General features: G+C 43.7%; 1 protein-coding gene across 1 annotated transcript in view; it reads left to right on the top strand.

Annotated features, from left to right (window-relative positions):
* The window catches only part of LOC138604638 (sorting nexin-19-like), a 47,785-nt gene that overhangs the window by 21,168 nt on the left and 6,229 nt on the right, over positions 1-20,388 (top strand). Inside the window, exons 12-13 of the mRNA XM_069676594.1 lie at positions 19,314-19,498; positions 19,995-20,082. Coding sequence (XP_069532695.1) covers positions 19,314-19,498; positions 19,995-20,082 — 273 coding nt within the window. The remainder of the gene's footprint in view (positions 1-19,313; positions 19,499-19,994; positions 20,083-20,388) is intronic.

A 20,388-nucleotide genomic window follows, 5' to 3' on the forward strand; every position in this document is an offset into this window, starting at 1 on the left:
GTGAAGGCTGGCCTGTGTGGTCCGATCCAACAGAAGAGCTACTGTAGCTCAAATTGTTGGAAAAGTTAATGCTGGTTCTGATAGGAAGGTGTCAGAACACACAGAGCATCGCAGTTTGTTGTGTATGGGATTGCGTTGCCATAGACCGGTCAGGGGACCCATGCTGACCCCTGTCCACCAAGGTGTTGACTTGGCCTCCAAATTCTCCATATCTCAATCCACCTCGTAACTTACAGGACTTAAAAGATCTGCTGATGCTGGTGATTATCTTGAGGCAAACATTAATATGTATATATATATATATATATATATATATATGTATATATATATGAATAACTCAATTACACTTTCAGAAAAGCATATTAAGAGTTTTGTCAACCTTTAAAATGTATGAAAACAACTCCATAAACAGCTGCGAGTGTTGAGGTGGCTTAAAACAGAATATATACTCTATTTGAGACTCGCGTTTTTGTACAGGACATCACTGGCTGCAACCGTGTGGCGGAGAAAGTAGGTCAGTGGTGTTGATGATACAGTGTTAATGATTGTAATTCATCAAACTGCTTTAAGTGGTTCAGATTGTCTCAAGCTGCTTTGCCATTGGCCTGAGGTCAGTAAAACAGTGTAAGAGTGGAACATTCCCCCTGCAGGTCTAGACGACATGTCATATCTGCTGATGGACGGACATATTTACGCCTCCACCCACTTTGAAAAGGTGCTGTTTGTTCACCTGCAGTCTTTTTCTGGTTTGTCAGTGGACTCGTGGTTGCTTTGAAAGGCTTCCTTATTGGTTTGCAACACATCTCATAACAGCAAACTTCATGTGGCACCTCTGCTCTGCCAGTCCTCTAACTGCACCTGTCACACAATGACATGATTCTTTTATTTTTACTCCCTAAAACGACGTATTAATACTTTCATAAACAGTTCAAATGGTACCACAAGTCCTCGCTGACAGCTTGATGATGGAGGTGAGGATGAAGGGCAGCACGGAGGATTTAAAGCTTGTCAACAGTTGTCACAGGGAACGCTTTCTCTCTCTCAATCTGTGTCGGCTTCTGCTGCACTGTTAATTAACACTCAGGGATCTCTCATCTGACACACAGCGGCCTGCTCGGGTTTCACCCGCGGTGAGCAACAAGTTGTTTGGCTTCAGGGAAAGTGGTTTGTGTCTCACTGCTGGGATATTTAGCGCGTGACCGCATTGTGGCATTTGGAGAAACTCTGAAGATGTGGTCAGAACTCCAACATTAAGAAAATATGAAGCATTGGCTTTTCTAAGTAGTGTATTTTATTCAGCATGAGTCCACTTGCGTGCAATTCAACAATTTATTTTTCAACTTCAAGAGTTGGCAGTTTGTCTGTGAGTGCAGAAGGCCTGCACAGAGACAGGCAGGTGACTTGCGTCAGATCGCTGGAGCAGTCTGCGTCCAAGAACAACAGTCTAGGATGTTCATATGGTTCTTGTAGGCATTCCCTGATGTGAGATTTTTTTTGTAGAGTCAGAACACAGTGGAACTTTTGAGATCAAAGCTATTTCAGAGGGGATGAGGTCACAGATTACTGATAGGGCAGTGGACATAAAGAACGTCTGTGCTTTGTAAACTATGTAAAGGTGCTCAGAAACAACAAAACAAAAAACCCTATCAAAGTGTATTTTAAATCATCATTGTCAACCTTTTCTATCTGCTCAGCTGTGATGCTAAGCTTCATGTGCTGTACTACCTGATGACGCCCTTTTCTTAATCACCCCAAGCATTGTTTGGTAACTCACCTAGTAGGAGCGTGTGACCCATGTATGAAGGCTGCTTTCTTCCATCTCTCTCCTCCCAACATTTAAAAAACGCATGTGACCAAGTTTTGGTGTCTGACGCATTCTGGTTTTAGTATGGCGTCTGAGCAGTGTTGTCCACGAGCGTATCTGGGGGCGTTGGCTGTATGTAATACGTGTGGAGAGCAAAAGAGGCGGAACAGAGCGGTCGAATGCAATCCTTGATCCCATCAGCTATTTTTCTATTAATCTCTCTAAACAGACATCTTAACTCAAACTCAGTTCTCGCTTCTCAAGTTGCTCGTCAAACTAAACAATGACAACCATTTTATAGCTGATCCAATAAAGCACTGGCTAATCAGGAGGCCCTGAAAAGCTGGACGCTCCCACAGACTGTCATTGTCAGACAATAACTGAGCGGTTCCGATATTGATACTATATATATCTGGGATTGGGCAATTTTGGCAGATAATATTGGCCAAATGATATATGTGTTGGGCTCTAGTTTCTGTTTGCTAGTTTTAACCAGCTGTATTTAGCTGTGATGAGATTAAACTAGCTGGAGAGCAGCATGGAGGGTCGGAGCTATCCAGGCGCCACGGTGAAATTAAGCCCTGATCTGCTGATTCCAAATAGAGATGTTGACGTCAACCTGCGATGGTTAAATTAAGTCTTAAGAGGAAAGAAATAAAGACAAGAAGAAGAAGAAGAAGAAGAAGAAGAAGAAGAACCTTTTTGTTTTAGTTTTGCCAACAAACTTTTGTCAGTGGTGTCCAAAGCTTGTGTTGCCGCCCACAAGTGGTCAAAGAGTCAATCAGTGCAGGTTACAGAAATAAAACTTGAAAATAAGCCAACATACGAAACTAATTAATACCGGTTTAGCTCCGCGGTTTAATCGGGCCATATACAGAAGCTATCGTCCTCGGTGTGGCGGCCCCGGGTTCAACTCCGTCTAACTTTGCCCCCTGACGCGTGTCACCCCTCACTCTCTCTGTCCCGGTTTCCGACACGATCCACTGTCCTCTCTCTCAAATAAAGGCATAAAAATTTATCTAAGCTATGGCTTTCTGCAGCTACCAAGAGCGTTAAGACCAAATCAGATGTAATATCGTTTCACTTTTGCCCTTGGAAAACCTTCCTGGCCTGTTATCCGTCCTCCTGCAGGCCACAGCACAGCCAGTACAATTGAGGTTAGGACTCCGGCTCGCTCCGTGCTGCTGTCATGTGTTGAGCAGATCCATATGTAGTGATGTTTACTCATGTCAAACGGCTCATTTACTTTTTAGTCTGCTGCTGCAGGCCCGCCGCCATCTCTACCAGAGAAGAAAATACTGTTCAAAATAATTGGTTCAGGCAGTCTGGACTAAAACGACAACATGTAAGAATAAGTACCAGCAGATATTTAGGTTGAGATATCATGAGAGAACAGTCACATGTGTCTGGCACTGAGGAAGAACATTTTTTGAATGTGACTCGAGCTGTTGCTGCTAAAATTGATTCTTTTGGACATTGCGTTTCTTTTGGCTTCTCCTGCTGACTTTGTAAATGTCGTAGTTCATTTTTTATCACGTCGTACAATAACAGAAGACCTCATGCTGCCGAAATGATTGTCAGTGACAGCAATGAGGGGAATCCAGGGGCTTATGTCTTTCTCCTCTAAATGACTGGACTGGAAACAGAGATCCAACTCTTCAGCTCAGGAGGATTTTTGACATCACTGGTTGTTTTTCTGCTATGGTGCGGCTCCTTGACATATGGGTCCTGGGGGCCAGGCGTGAGGTTTATAAACAGAAGACCCAGCTTGGAAGCTCCAGGCTTCTTCTGTCAGCAGGAATTTACTCTCGGGCTGCGAGTGTGCCGGTGGTCAGACGGGTGGGCTGTACATGACAGATCTGGCATCGGTGGGAAGGAGAGGAGGGGAGGGTTGGATGGAAACGATGCTTGTTACGTAACAGTGCCGGCTATCTATCAGCCTCTGCAGAGTGGAGGAGGTGTGACATCCCTGGACAGGCTGTTCCCGAGAAGAGACGAATTCAGACGCACTCCTCGTGGTGGGATCAGGCTGTCTGAGTGGTTTATATCTCACCCTCTGTGTTTCGGTTGGATGTCTGCCCCGCGTCATGTCACCATCACGTTCGCCCGGGGCATTATTCCCTTTTTACATCCAGAGACGCTTCTGAAATATAAATATTGTCTTCTATTACAGTCTAATAGTAGTCTGCAGTTGCTTCCAATTCCTGCAGCCCTATGTAATCGTCTCATGGGTACATTATGGGTCAAATACCTAGGTCCCTTCTCGGGATGGTTATGAAACACACTTATCCCCAGCCCCAGAGTGCCATCAGCTCCAGCTTGGCGGTGCTCCAGCCTCTGTGTCCAGTTATCCTTATTTAGTGTTAGTGAGTTGTAGGGACATCGAAATCCTCCCCTGGCAAGACATGAAGGATCACACAGCTCATTATTGTCCACATTCTAGATAAAGTTAGACGGAGGACGAGTGCCGCGTGCTAGAAAGCTGTTGGGATGTTTGCAAAATGACCTCGATGAAGTGACCCGTTGGCCTCTTCACATCTCTGGCGTCTGGTTTCGCCGCTCACCTGAGCCCCGGGGTGCGTCCACAGTCATGGTTCGTCTTCTGTCTCCAGAGACATACTTGTGCGATGACATCTCGTCTGTCGAAAACTGGCTGCAGGCTTATTTTAGCTCAACCTGGTTTTACTTGTGTGTTTACCATAAAAGGAAGATAAATCTCACCAGAGTCCCACACATGCAGAGTCCTCTCCATCTCAGCTGATGTTTTACGTGTATTTGGATTCTCTTGCGTCACTGATTCGATTTTGATTTGCCGCCAGGTATTCCAAGCATTTCCCCTTTATCCTGATTGTCGTGTGAGGCTGATTGTTGGAGGTAAGCCCAGTAGTGCATTTAATCAGTTGATTCTGCCCCTGAGCCTGTAAGTGGAGCTGGACTTTCTCTAACATCTTAATGGGTATCCTGATGAGGCTAAAGGTGCTCAGTGCCAATATTTGAAAGAACGAAATCAGCATGCATCTCCTTGGAGTTTGTTTTGATTTGTGTACTTCTTTGGTCAAAATTAAACTTGGAAAAATGCAATATTTATTTACGCTTTGCAGAGGTTAAACCCTAGTTTATCAATATAAAACACAACGATGTCTCCTGGCAATGCCAGCCCGCAAATGTGCTCAAGCGAACGCTACATTTCCACCAAAATAAACCAGTTTGATCCTCTTTTGAAACTCGGAAAACATAATAGCTGCAGAGTCATTCCTGCTGTTATCAGGCTGTGGGCTATAGGGCTAAGGTAACTATCGTGAGCTGCAAAGACGCCAAGTCAGCTTACATCTCGGCCCTGTTGTTTTTCTAGCTGCTTCAATTCAGAGCATGCAGGAGCCGTAGCATGCTAGTCTGCAAACTGCACAAAACAAGTCTCAATACGACCCTTCAGTGTCTACTTTCATTAGATTTTAATGGGCGCCAAATCATCTGCAGAGCTCATCTCCTCTATCAAACAAACAGCCTGCTAATTAAAAACCAGGTTGAGAATAAATGAAACTCTATCACATTACAAATGATCGTGATGCTCTTCGTTGGGGGTTCAGGGGCTGTTGCTAACTTTAGCTCATTAGCTCACCACAATCCTTCATCACGTTACACGCTATAGTTAAAACATCAACAGTGTGACTTGAAACACAGTAGTCCACTGGTTTCAGTGACCCGCAGACAGCCTGCGCTGAGGTGCATCCTACAGGTAACACGTGGACCTCAGCATCTCACTGATTACCGCTCAGTTAGCATTTTTCTACACCTGCTTCTTGTGTATCTTTGGAAACTCAAGGGCAAGGCTCAGGGGGATTTTCCTTGCAGGATTAAGTATGTCACCTGCACTGTAAACACCTCTTTCCTGGCAGGTCGAACAGAGGATTTTGTGTAATCACTACCACAGACAAAAGCTGGCTAGATCCCTCTGTTCTCGTGTGAACGGTGTTTTTCCTAAGGCGCCTGGGTCAGCAAAAACCATCTACTCCCTGTGCATAGCCCCATTGGACTGCTTGTATTCTCTTATATTCTGCATATGTCCTTTCTTTATGAACATTGTGTTCTTCAACAGGTTTTTAGTATGCTTGTGAAGAAGGCCCAAACATCTGCAAGACATTTGCAGAATTAGCTGAATGATAGAACAGACAGAGTGACATATTTCTCCTGAGGTGACCCACACTTGTGTTTTAATGTGACTTTAATAAAGTTACACTTCATGTTTTGCTGACTTTAAGCCACAATGAGCCCACAGGCAGAAAAGCAGAACATTGGTTGGGCTCTCTCCTCCTGCTTGAAAAATATCTTTCTGACAGAGCCGGCCTGGAAAACATCTCTGGTGGTTTTCATGGTCGCAATAATGCTGCACAGTCCTAATACTCTACCAGACCACAATCTCTCATATAGAATTACTTGGCATTTGTCAGCTCTAATTGGTTGAAAGCACTCTGCTCTGTGTGTGTGCGTGTGTGTGTGCACACACAGTCTAAATCTGTGTGTGGTTGAATGATCCAAAGGGAAAAGTAATCTCTTTGGTGATTGCCATAAGTCTGCAACAGCGATGACAGCAGAGACTAAGTTCAATGGATGTTATTGTAGCTAAGGCAGGGACCTTGACCTGTGTGTGTGTGTGTGTGTGTGTGTGTGTGTGTGTGTGTGTGTGTGTGTGTGTGTGTGTGTGTGTGTGTGTGTGTGTGTGTGTGTGTGTGTGTGTGTGTGTGTGTGTGTGTGTGTGTGTGTGTGTTTCCTGTATGCTACGTTTGTCAGCTTGTGCATGGATGAGACCCGCACAGGACGTGTTAAACCTCTGTTGGCCATATGTGATAAACTTCTGGCTCAAGGCTGTCACGTCACATGTCTGTGTTTTGACCAGCCATGGGGAACAAGGCGCCGCGACTGTCCTAATAAAACCAGACCACGTGCACACACTCAAACATACACAGAGGAACCGAACTGACCGAAGACAGCAGGGCAGACGGCTGTAAGGCGGCACCATGGCCTGACTGGAGGTGCTGACGTGATGAGCCCTGAGCCAGAGACGTGGACTGAGGTGTACGCTTGACTGGGAGCAGACACATCACACAGATTGGTGAAAACTCACTGCTGACATCTGTGAAGCTCACAACTGCACACATTGGAAGACTGGTCGGTCTCTTTCTGCTTCTGCGGGAACAGATCTTTCTGTATTAAAGCTGTTCTTTGTAGGCTATCATATGGTGATGATAAAACCCATCTTTCTGTTATTGTGTTGTTTTTATGGCCCCTAAAGCTCCACTCTCACCAAATCCAACATCAAAGCTCAGACAAACACCAAAGCAGACTGTTGCATCAGCTCACGTCGCCTGTGTCTGTGCCACAAAGTTTCCCTTTAACAAACCACAGAGACACACTCGACAGCCAACTAGCACTTCTGTTCTTTGCCTGAGCAAGAGTGAATAACTCTCTTCACCAGCAGGTGGCGGTGCTTTCTTTTCATCATTCAAAACTAGGAAGACCTCAGCCTGCAGATATGTAAACAATTAATCCGTCCATCCATCCATTACCTATACCGCTTATCCTGTTCAGGGTCATGGGGGCGTCTGGAGCCTATCCCAGTTGTCACTGGGCGAGAGGCGGGGTTACTCCTGGACTGGTCACCAGTCAATCACAGAGCGGAGACTTTTCACCTTTCTGTAAGCAGACCTTTGAATTCTGAAAAGTAAATGAGGACATTTTTAAGATGTTTGAGCCCCTGAAAAAAGTATTTCACTTTCCAACATTGATTAGAGATTTAAATAGGAATGCTTTGATGCTGATGACCTGTCAGCTGTAATCACTGTTGATTCGAACAACTCTGATCGGTGACTGGAAACTCTTTACAGAGAAACATGTGCATGCAGAAAACTCTCACATCGCTTACAGTTTATAAGCTTAAAGCTATTTAGGTGTAATGCCCAATCCATCCTACTGATGGGAAACTGTTTTAACACTCACACAGCCACAAATGGTGTGTGTTGTGTATAAAGAGATGGAGCATTAATCTTCTGTTCTTCTGCCTTTAGCCGTGGCTGAGCTAAGTAAGGCTCGGCCGTTAATGCAGACAATTAACACTTCATCATATTGACTGACCTCTAATTTTATCCCTGCTTCTTAAAGAGGACCGAGCACCTGGCACTGACTTTATTTTTACCACCGCAGTTTCTCGTAAAAGCAACACGGGAATGTACTTTTATTTTTAGAGCTGTAGTATTGACAGTGGAGATATGTATCAAGCATTGAGTGAACTTGAACCTAACCCTCCGGCCAATAGCATCCATCTTTTAAGCCTGGCTTGCACGAAGATGTAAAATGTGAGAGAGCCAGTCATGACGACAGAGAATGACAGACTGTACAGTTTTGTTCCTGTAGTGTGGAGAGCAACGATCTGACCCAAACAGCACACCACATACTAACAAAGTCATCCACCAACAACGAGACCGACTCTCACTGCTGGAAATCTCATGCAGTCAAATGAGACTTTAGAGTAAACAAACATGGCGGACGACGGGCAGGAAGAATTGGTGATGATTGTTTTTGGGCTCAAAAAAGTTAAGGAAGAAAGTGGTGGAGACGGCGTGAACACGGGCTGTGCATGTTACTTTGTGCTTCACGTTTGCTTTTGTCGCCATGGCTGCGATTGTCGTGCTTCCCTCTCCAGTCAGCTTGCTCCTGATTGGCTGTCGTTTGGTTCCATGTGATGATCCACAGAGTGCGTGTTCGGCTGTCCTCGGGGTTCCCCACATACACACAGGATATCAGATTGTAAATATTGGACATGTCTAATATTAACAATATGTTAGCTCCATTTTTGTAACACAATATCTCAGCAACATCTGGATTATTTTTATTTATCTATCTGGGAGGTCCGTCTGCGATCGATTAATTGCCAATCTCACCTCGTTCTACACCTCACGTACCTGTTCGTTCTGCTGTCTTGAGAAAGGAGTTCATTGACAGTCACATTCTCTGCAGAGAAACAAAGAGAGACGTTCTCTGGTACTAAACCTACATTCAACCACTTGTTTAATGTAGGCTCACTTATGCTGCTGTTTTGTTTGTTGGGTGACGCTTTATTTCAAGTATTATCACTGCACAGGTATATATGGTGTCGTCCACAGGTGCACTGTCTTCATGTGAAACATTGATGGATTGTAACTTGACTGGTTGAGGGAGGAACACAACGACAAGGTTGCATCTTCTAACGTGCATTGTTTACAGCTCTATTAGCTGCTAGATGTCTTCCTTCTGATCTTTGCAGATGTATTGCTTCTTTTTTGGCACGCTACAGTCATGGGTTAGCATGAAAACACCAGCAGGAATGTGTATGTGTCAATGCTGTGCCTGTGCATGAGCATGGGGTGCAAACAAAACAGACCGGCTCACAGAAACATACTACAAGTGGTCAAAAACACCACGAGGAGCCTTGAAGATGAATATAAAAGCTCTGCAGGACAAAATTAGCCTTTCCATTAGTCCCAGACACTTGTCATTTCAGCCGTGCTCTCATTCACCGCGAGCACAGCTCCTCCTCTCAGGAGACGTCGTGGTGTGTTCATTTTAAGAAACCCAGCAGGGTGTTTTTCAACCAGGAATTCTTTGGTCATGGACACAAAGCTCCTCTCCACATGACTCCAGTCTGCCCGCTCTGCCGTGTCCACATCATGATGGTTATTCCTCCTTATTGTTCGCAGGCTGCAGATGAACGATCTCATCTGTGGGGATGTAAACTGTTTTCATGATGCCCATGTTCTCCTGCTGTTGTTCTCTCTGATGCAAGACCTTTTAAGGACAATGAAGCTCTTAATGGGAACCGGAGTAAACAGCACTAATTAGCTGCTGCCACAGTTCAGCGCTCACCTTGTGATGTAGGTCACGGCTGAGCCTGTTTCTTGTAAAGCATGTAGAAAGTTACTGCTTTAAGAAGGTTGCCTGCTTTCGCAAGTCTAGAAATGGATAATTCTGATGATCAATCAAGATTTATTGCATTATTCAACACAAAAGGTATTCTAATAGATGTGAGCCAGTGTGTTCCTGGATCTTATTATATAACTCCTTAAATTTGGGATGATAAAGATTCAATCTTGTACTAAGAATTTATTTAACAGCAAAGAAATTATCCCAGGCGTGCCTCCAGTCTCCCATCACTCACATGTCTGATGGAGCAGATACGCTCCTACTTTAGTACTCCTGGATGTCTACACAAGGCTTGTGTTTAATTTGCATTACATATGTTATTAGTTTGGATTAGTTAGAGGCTAGAGAATTGGTCGAATAAACTATTAGCATTTCAGTCAGAATGACATTTGTAATAGTTTGTTTATTGCAGCAGCAGAACATAGCTTGTGTTTGGCGTCGAGGCTCCGACGTCGTCACTCCTCAGAGATTTATTCAGTGATGAGATAATATCTTAAGCCCCCCCGAGCCGGAGCCTGCAGGTGGATGCTGGGGTGGTGGTGGGGCTGGAAGTATGAGCGCAGTGCTGGTGCAGGGCAGCGGTGGCAATGACTGAGCAGAGGGAGAGACAGGGAAATCCTGCAGCTTAAATACGCACCACATTGGGAGGAAGTGTTTGTAAGGTGATTGTGGAGAGTGACACATGTCAGGTTTGAATCAGTGCAGCTCGAGTTGCCTGAACAAGCTCGCAGTCGTCGCTCCATTTCTTGCGGTTGATAACAGTGAGAAGGAGAAATGCCTTTATTTTAAAGTTCGAGGAAGCTCTCTGGTGCGCCCTCTGGAGGTATCGTCCAGTAACACGCGTAGTGCAGAGACAAGTATATGAACAATTACATTCATGACGCAGCCGGTTGTGTACGCGAATGCAAGGCCAAGCAGCAAGTAAATCTCCGGCCTAAGACACAGATGAGACGAGCTACAGCCTACACTCAGGCTGGATAGATTCTGTGCTGTACCAGAACCTGTCAAGTAATGAGGTAGTCGTCTTGAACTTGTTGACTTTTTCTCACATGTATTACTGGAAGGCGTTCTGCTTTCAACCCAAAGATCTCTTATGTAACTCTGGAAATGGAAATCAAAAGGTGTAAATCAAGTCGTGTAAAATGTTGGATCCCTTTTTCCAGGAACTTCATATTTTCACAACATATGTTATCTAGTTCCGACACATTTCAGACCACCGGCATGTAGAGTCTAATTAGTCATGCAGCCTCAGCGCCAATATTATCAACAGCAGCAGTGATTCATGGTTGGATTCAGAGGAGGTTGTATGTGTTCGTTCTGTTTCCTGTCTCGTGTTTTCATGTGTTAAGCTCTTAAAGAGTTTTTGATTTGTAGGAGTGCACTGCAGCGAGGAGACGCAGCCTGCAGCTGAAACATGTGGAGGTAATTTCAGATAGCAGACAGATCTGTCTGTGTGATGCACTCACTTAAACCACAGCCATTAAAAATTTGTTTATCTGCCGTGTTTGACTCCACATCCTGCCTGGGTAACTGCTGTCTGAGTGTTTGTCCTTTTAATCCTGAGAGGTTTAAGTCTGGACCGCCAGTGGTCCCAGAGTAAAAACTGATGGTGTTTACTGTTGTGACTGTGAGATAAAACAGGCAACAAGGAGCCTCCTGTCTGCTGCCCAGCGTGATCAGACTCTGTAGTCTTTTTTCCCCCAGTGTACCGGTGAAATAAGAGCCACAGAGTGCAGATTGTTAAATGAGAAGTAGCAAACTGCAGCATCCTCGAGCAGCGTACAATAGACACTCATTTTTAGCCCCGTTTCCAGGCATGTAAGATGTGTTCAAAGATGATCATGGACAAAAGAGAACGTTTGTTTTTCTGATTGGTATTAACCAAAGATTGTATATAAGAATTTAGGGCTGCACAATTAGTCAAATATTAATCCAGATCATGATTTTGGCTTCCCACAATAACATAAACATGTGTAACGGTGATATTGAAGTTTAAAATGCGCCCGTAGAAAACTCAAATCAAGCGCTCCCTAAACTAACAGCCACTCCCCCAGGGGGCGATGGAGAGCTTTTGGATTCAGGTTTACAGGGGAGCTGGCATGTCATGTGATGAGCAGCTACCTCGCAGCGACAGTTTAGAGTGGAAGAGGAAACAACAGAGACGGTCGGGAGAAACAAAAGTCAAATGAACAGAAGACAAAGAGCTGGTCCCCTGAAACGTCATTGCTTGTTTGGAGGTGTTTCAGGTTTAGGACGAGTGATGTTAAGAAGACAAAATAGAGGTCGTGAAACCTGCGTCTGCGCCGCAAAGCAACACGACTAACTTGTTGAAGCAGCTGAAAAAAACAGCACAAAGTGCAGCATGATGAGTGTGTGAAGGCCGAGAGGAAGGACGAGCTGCTCCCCGTCCTCCAGCTTCAAGTCAGACATCCAGAACAGAGACGCTGCACAGAGACACCCTATCCACCCAACTCCTTAAAACACATAGAAATTACCCATGATGCACCACATTCAGGTAATGAACCTGATTTTAAGTCTTAGTGTGATGCAAAATGTATATGTATATAGATATAGATATAGATATAGATATAGATATATAGATATAGATATAGATATAGATATAGTACGCAGTGACATAAGATTAATTTATTCTAAATGGTGTTATGAATATGAAAAAGAAATATATAATTCTCTCTGTTAACACGGTTTCTAAAGGCTTTTACTTTGAAAAGGTATGCTGCAGTTTTTATTTTGAACACATCAGTGCTGATTAATGATCCCAACTGTACATCCGCCTCTTTTGAATTAGCTCAAATACTGAAGCCATGATTATAATTGTCAGGATGATGGGGGATGGGACCCACTTGCAGACCCGGGGTGTCTTCAATTTATCCCAGAGGGAACTTCAACTTTTAAATTAACGCCTCGATAAGGGGAAACTAAACCACGGCTGCCGAGCAGCTGACAAGAATCTAAACTTTTAGGGAGACAAAGGAAACACTTCTAAACCAGAACACAATGGCTGCCAAAGGTGCCTTAAAGGAGAGACACAAAAGGCCGGGGTAGAAAAGACCAAACAACAACAAAACAAACTAGAAGAGAAGAGAACCTCTCACTACCTCTGATGGTGAGATAATGAGTCAGCACAGAGCACTGGAACCCAAGGATACATGTAGGCTTCCCACACCTGGTGTTAATCAGGGGCAATTAGACACACACACACACACACACACACCTGACCCTGCACTGAGCTAATTGCCTCACCAAACTCAGTGAGTGGCAAGTGTGAGTGCCCCTCACAATAATACATACTTCCTGCTTGGCCTTGACAAGTTACTGCCAGCTATTCTTGTTAGTGTTTAATATTGTGTTGTTTCATTATGTTGGTCATGTTACTTCCAGCATAATGGAAACTTAGCCTGGAACATGATGCGCAGCCCGTCTGCTGCATGCCTTCAATTAAACGAGCTCCCAGACCGACAGGGTCGGCATGTTCGTTTAAACTGAAGAGTAAAGCTGCAGTGGGACTATTTTTAGACCGTACAGTACATGATGTGTGCCATTAACTCAGACGCACTGAGCATTATGGGAAATTGTAGCTGATTTATTTTTATATGTCCCCATATGTTCACGGTCCTCAAAGGATTTTCATGGTCTGCACAAAATGATTGTCCTTATTTGTTACGCAATAACTGCTGGACAGGACGGTCCTGCTTTATTATTGTGCTGGTGATTACTTGTGTTTATATCTGCTTGCATATTGTTTGTGTTTAGCTTCACATCTTTGGAGTGAATTAATTGGACTATGGTGGGTTAAAGTTTAGCATGCAAAAATAAGCCGGCACCATATTTATAAGTTAATGTTGCATTTATGAGGATAAACTGGGCTGGATATTTTAGCTGCATGGTACACCACAAATGATCCATCTATATTTAGATAGTATACCATGGAAAGTACACACATGAACACATCATGCTCTGATAATAATAATAATGTGTTTATAGTTTTTGGATTTGGAAAATATGAACCTGTAAGCAGATTTTGTCGGCTCAGCGCTGGTCGTTGCACAGTGAAGACAAGGATCTGTCCGGGTGCTGCGGCTGGAAGAAATGTTGGATTAATGAGCTTCTATTTTTAGTTTGCACTATGATTACTGTTGGTGGTGTCCCTGGGATCAGATGCAGCAGCTGTATACATCAGATGCCTGCTAACTTACTGCTGTATTTTCATTGCTGCTCCTGCAGAAGCTGCAGAAGCTGCAGAAGCTGCACGATACAGATGATTAGGAAACATTAGACCTAATAACTTGGAGGCAGACAGATCTAGCTGTCGATGAGATATTTATGATTGTGGTTGTTTTAGACAAAGTTTGACTGGTTTCACTCGTCTTTTATTGATTATAGTCACATGTTCTGTGTTGTGTTTGTATGTGTGGCTGCTCATTGTTTGTCTGAACGTTTGTTAATGTGCTGCTGCCTGTCTTGGCCTTTTAATCTCAAGAGCTTTTTTTCTGGTTAAATAATTGTTAAATAAAAAATAACATATGCTTCTCTCTTTTTTTAATTTTAAAATAAACAGAAGCTCAACAGGTACACACCCGCATAACTTTTACCATTTCATTTATTAAATCGAACCAAATAATAGACAACCAAAAACAGAAAACGTAGATGCTCAGTAGTGTGCGTACGAGGTTTCAATATACCTGATGAAACCTCAACTCAAAGCAAATGTTAACATTTCAATTTAAAAACATTCATGCATCATGTTAAACCGCTCTGATAAAGTGGGCGGTCATTGACATCAATTGGCAGCAACTAAGAGGCTTCAGGAATGAAATGAAAGTCTGTATAATTGGCCTGAACCACAAGCAACTAAGGGCTGCAGGGTGGGGCAGTGTTAAGTGCTGTATCGCCTCACAGCTACAAGGTTCCTTGTTCAGACGTAGCGGGTCTTCCTGTATGGAGTTTACATGTTCTCCCCGTGCACACGTGGGTTCTCTCCGGGTAGTTTGGCATGCTCCTACAGTCCAAAGACATGCTCGTTAGGTTCATTGGATTCATGTCTGTCTCTGTGTGTCAGCCCTGTGATTGACTGGCGACCAGGTGTAACCATCATACAGAAATAAGCCATGCTGCTACACACGTTCACAAAAATGCATCATAAAAGTAACAACATGACATACTTTCTTTGTTGTCCCTGTTCTGCACGGTGTGTCACACAGAGTGGCGTGACGTGTGTGAGCAGCTCCATGTCAAATGTTTCTGTTACAGAAATGAGACACGCTGACATAAACTGAGCCAACACACATCCATTTAATGGCCATGTTTATTTAACATGAACAGCATGAAGGCTGCTGAGGCTTCAGCCTGTCACGCCAGCTAACAGACAGCTCATTAATTGTCTCACTCATTTGTCCAAATGAACGTTCTCTTTTTTCAAACAGCCACCCAACCTGCCTCCTCTGACTCTGTCACTTTTTCCAGCCTGATTGTTCATTAGGCCAAGTCATTTTCCAGCTGGGGTTTGGTGTCACTGATTTTGTTTATATTCTTGCAGTGTCAGTAAAACTCTCAGTGCTAACGTTAATGTGGAAACCGTGCTCGCTGCAGCTGCAGAGAGGAACTAAGTGCGTTACTTTTCATATCTCTTCTCTGTCTTTACAGTCTGATCGGCGCTCACACAGACCGTAACCCACATTTCACTTTGTTTAATCACCGTATGCACCGCTGCAGCTCATTAATCATCATGACTTCAGGATGATTCAGCTTTTATATTATTAGTGATGTTTGTACTAGGGGTAAATGGCCCAGTCATTTTCATTTAGTTACACAAAGTCTTTATTCTGTGTCACTAGCTACCAGCAAAATGTACAGTAAGATTGTCTTTATTATTGTAGCTGCAAGATAACAGTGTAAATGTTGCAAGCTGTGTTACAAACTCAGAAGTCATTTGACGTCAGTAAATGCTTTTTGAGCTCGTGCATGATTTTATTTTTCTTGCTCAAAAGAAAAAGAAAGAATAAGAAAATCCTATGCAGGATTCACGAAACACACTGACAGCCAAGTCGGTTCTTACCCACCTGAGTGTGTTGATGAATTGAGTTATCTTTAAAGTCGAGCTGAAACAGCATTTCGAGAGTATCTAGCTTCCGTATCGTGACGTATTTCCGAGTGAAACAGGACGTGCAGGCGGGACATATCATTAGAGGGATTTGATTTGATCATTGAGAAGTGGGCGTAGACAGACGTTCTCCACAGCGCAGCAGCTAGCTAACTGACCGAGCGTTCTTGGTGCTCTGCGGCTAAATGTTGCAGATTGATTGGTTGAAATTGTTTGGTGCTAACTTACGTAAGCACGCATGAAATTTAGTTTTACCGGAAGAAAAAATGATCGGGTTTTGATATAAGAATACGGAGAAATGGATTTTCTGTATTTTTTTTTGCCTATATTGTCAAATAGATGCACAATGTTACCGGGGATGTGATCTGAAAGGCTTCCTCCCACAGTCCAAATACATGTTCTGTCTGAACTACTCAATACATGCTCTAAGCTTCATTGGACTCTTGACCCTCCTGTCGCGTTTGTTTTCTCCCCCTTACTTTGGTGTTCCCCGTCATTTAATACCTTTTTAAGCTGTAAACAATGTCTCAGACTATAGTGCTTAACATGAATAACTGCAATGAAGATACAAAGAACAGACTCTGAAAATGAATTCCAAAATCCATCAATGTTGTCTTCCACTTCCTCCTCTATCTCTGCTTCCACTTTTATCTCCTCTTCACCTGGTTCAAAGATTGTTCAGTCTGAAATGTGTTGTCCTCGTGGGGGAATGTGTGGATGTGTGGGTGTGTTTGGGGATGGATGAACATAATCTAGTGTTACCCCTTCATTTCCAATATGGCGGTCATCATTGACCGGGAACACCACAGGTGTAACAAAGTTGACTCAACTACTCAAAATTCAATGAAAGTGTTGATCAGCAATTTTACATGTTCAAATGCCTCGTGTGGATGACATCATGAGACTTTGAGCCAATCAAATGTAAAGCACAATATTTATGATGACAGTTGTAAATCGGTCAGATTTGACCCGAACACGAAAGGAGTGATAGTTGGTGTGAGTGTGAGGAAAGGTTGTCTGTCTCTGTGTGTCATCCCTGTGATTGACTGGCCATCAGTCCAGGGTGTAACCCCGCCTCTCGCCCAATGACACCTGGGATATGCTCCAGCCCCCTGCTGTATAGAAAATGGATGGATGGATGACAAATGGGTTGAAAAAGGTGGAGAATTGCTCCAGTACTTTGGAAAGTTTGGGATTTACCTACCAGCTCGTGGGCGGGCGGATTACTGCGCCAGTTTTTCCTCTGCAGTCGTACAACTTGAGGAATCTCAAATACCATCTTTATTAAGGAGTTGGATTCTCTCATGCTGTTATGAAATGCTAAAGGAAAGAGCCGTGTAAGGTGGTGGCAACCAAAAATTGTGACTGGCACTACTGGTCTATCCATAGCTTATGCGACTGCAGCTCAGCTATGTTGTAACAGGCCAGAACAGGCTAATGAAATAACTTCATTAGGGGCCACATGAAGCGAGCAAAAGAAGCAGAACATTAGGCCCAGAGGGAGGTCCCTGCTTCTCTTTAACAGAGCTCTGAGGTTTGAACAATGTTACATAACAGCATCTGCACGGTGTTAAACATTTTAGGGTGTCTGCGATTCCTGGAAAACTCCTACAGAATGTGAAATTATCTCATTTAGGGCCTTAAATGATCTTGAACCCCACAATTATGCATGTGCTGCTGACGTTGTTTTTCGTCTGCACTTCTGCCAGCTTGCTCGTATCTCCTACAGCTTTATGGGCCTGACCCGCACAATGCTTGAATACTTGAGCTACATTGACATGTTGTTTTTAGCTTTTACTTTGTGCTTTAAATACCCCCCCCCCTCATCCAGTCTGGATGGCGACTGGCGGCGTTTCCACCCCTCAGACGGTAAATCTTGAGTGAAAAAGGTCAGGTCAGTACGAAAGGGTCAACGTCTCCCTGCTACACTCAGCCTATTGAATTTACTCATCACAAGACCTTAAATCCAGCAGCTATGTAGAAGTCTTGAGGGGAACAGGCTCAGTTTGAAATCAGTTCCAGTGTGAGGCGGTGCCAGGCCGGACCCCTCCGCTGCACTCGAAGATTAAAATCCGTGTGGGAATGCAGCGAGGCGTAGGTACGTCTGAAGGGACAGGCAGGTCTGAGGCCAGGATCCCTGAGCTCTGATCAGGTCAGACATAATGACACGGTCACAACACATTGAACCTACTGACTTGAACCAGGATGTTAACTAACTCTTGTCAAGGTCATCGGACCTAACAAGAGATTAAATTGTATGGAAAGTGCTGAATGAACTGTTGGGGTCGAAGCTAAATGTTAACATGCTAGCTGGACCATTCGACTAGTGGAAGTCTGTCCCAAGAGCCCAGAAAGCTTCCATCTGTTTGATCTCCACAGCTCTGTTTACTTCTTACTATCATTGTGTCCACCTCTGTACATGTTGTTTTTAAAAAAAGAAGAGAATATTCAGTAAGGGAAATAATCCTCTCCAAGACATCAAGCTAGCTACATGTCAGGTTCCAAACTTGTCAGCTTGGAGACTTGTTTGGTTCGTAACAGCACAATGACTTCATTACGACAAACTGTACAAACATCTGCTCTCTGAAAGCTGTATTTAAAATAAAGTGGACGTAGCCATTATGACGTCACCCATTGGTTTATGTACTACATTTTGCACCCTTGAGGTCAAAACTCTGGTCGATGCCATCTTGGCTTTTTGGAGCCAGAAGTGACCATATTTGGCAAAATGTGTTGGTGCGCATTGCTACACATCCATCCTGATTGGGACGTTATAAAAGGAAGCAACTTGTCAATCACAGGTTGCCTCGCTCTAAAGCTTACCTTGGCCTTTCGTCCCTTTTACACAAAATGGGACGATAATTTACAAAATAACCATCATCATGCTCGATTGAAGAATACTTGAAACTAGCGATTGAGGCCATAAACTCAGATAAAACATGATAAATAGGGTCATTTTCTGGTTGACTTACATTCAATGTGACTCTTTTTTTGCAACCAGTGCAATGGCATGTTAGGGCTAACCCTAACCCCGCATTGGCTTTACCTTTAAACCAAGAGGCGACATCCTCTTCTTAGAGAAGAAGTCTATGCTTTAACTCATCCTCTTTGAGCAATAGTTTTCACTCTTTAGCTCTTAGCTTCCTCCATCTTAGACTCTCTAGAAGCCACTATTTAGATGGCTTGAACTTGCAAGTCAGTCGATCAATCAATCAATTTACTCTGACCCCACAATTAAACCCACTGATTGCAGCAATTCCATTTAAATTAATTGAGATGGCACCAATTTTAAAAGCTTGTTCAGAAAGGCCTAATAAGGGTTTGTTCTAGTGCACCGTATTGAACACAGAATACAACACTAACTTCTTTGTGCCAGTTTTAGACTCCACTCATTAACTCTGCTAACTTGATAACTTGTGTGTGTGCAAATTTCAGATGGTTGGATGTGAGCGTAGCCAACCTGACATGCACCAGCTACTGGGTGGCGTACCTGCAGGTGATCCAGGAGGCTGTGTGGCCAGGAGGAACTCTGCCGACAGAGCCTCGACTTGAACGCAGCCAGCAGCAGAAGGATAGCACCAGACAGCAAGCTTTACACTGTCTGATGAGGATCCTACCAGGTAACTGTGCACACACACAATGTTAAATGTGCGTGGCTTTGGTCTGCTAAATGAAATTGTAAAATTGTAATTGTAACATAAAATATTTAAATTAAAGTTGGACAAATACATCTCATGGCTGGTATTAACAGAGCATTTTAGTTTAGCACAGATGTTTTGATGTTTGGGTAAAATAAGGCCAGTAAATAACAGAACTTTGTAATGTAAGGGATGCTGGATAAATGATCAGGTTTATGCTTTCTAACATCAGCCCTTTAAAATTCCAGCATCAGTCGGGCCCTGTTAGTGATTATACTTCATTTCTATCAATTGCTCAAGGAACAAGGAGTGCCTCGAATAAAATGAATGACAGAGGGGTAGACACACACACACACACACACACACACACAGACACACACACACACACACGCACACGCACACACACACACACACACGCACACAAACAAACAGCTGGTTATTCACTGTTACCTAATGTTCCGTGTCCTTGTGTCTCTAGATCTGGTCTCAGACATGTTGGGTTCAGACAAGTACAAACTCAGCTGGCAGACGGCACTGGACTCTCTTCAAGACCCACACATTAACAGGTGAAATACACTGCACACTCCATAATGGCTTTATTACAGTCGGTTGCTGGTTTTATGGTAAATATAATGAAGGAGGCCTTTCATGCGGATTCTTAAGTCAATGGAAAGTTTACACACAGACATCATACACACAAGGAATGTGGTATCTCCTGTTTCCATCACTGGTAAACATCCTGGTAAAGCCTGGTAAATCATCGTAAACATGCCCTTTTCACAGAAAAAAGGGGGATCTGCCGAGTCGAATGTCGGTGTCGGCCCAACACTGTCGAATGGACTGCCTTAAAATTGTTGTGCTAATTAGCACAT

The sequence above is a fragment of the Semicossyphus pulcher genome, unplaced genomic scaffold (assembly GCF_022749685.1).
Source record: "Semicossyphus pulcher isolate SPU_LCO1_2020_fin unplaced genomic scaffold, fSemPul1.0.p SCAF_26, whole genome shotgun sequence".
NCBI lineage: Eukaryota > Metazoa > Chordata > Actinopteri > Labriformes > Labridae > Semicossyphus > Semicossyphus pulcher.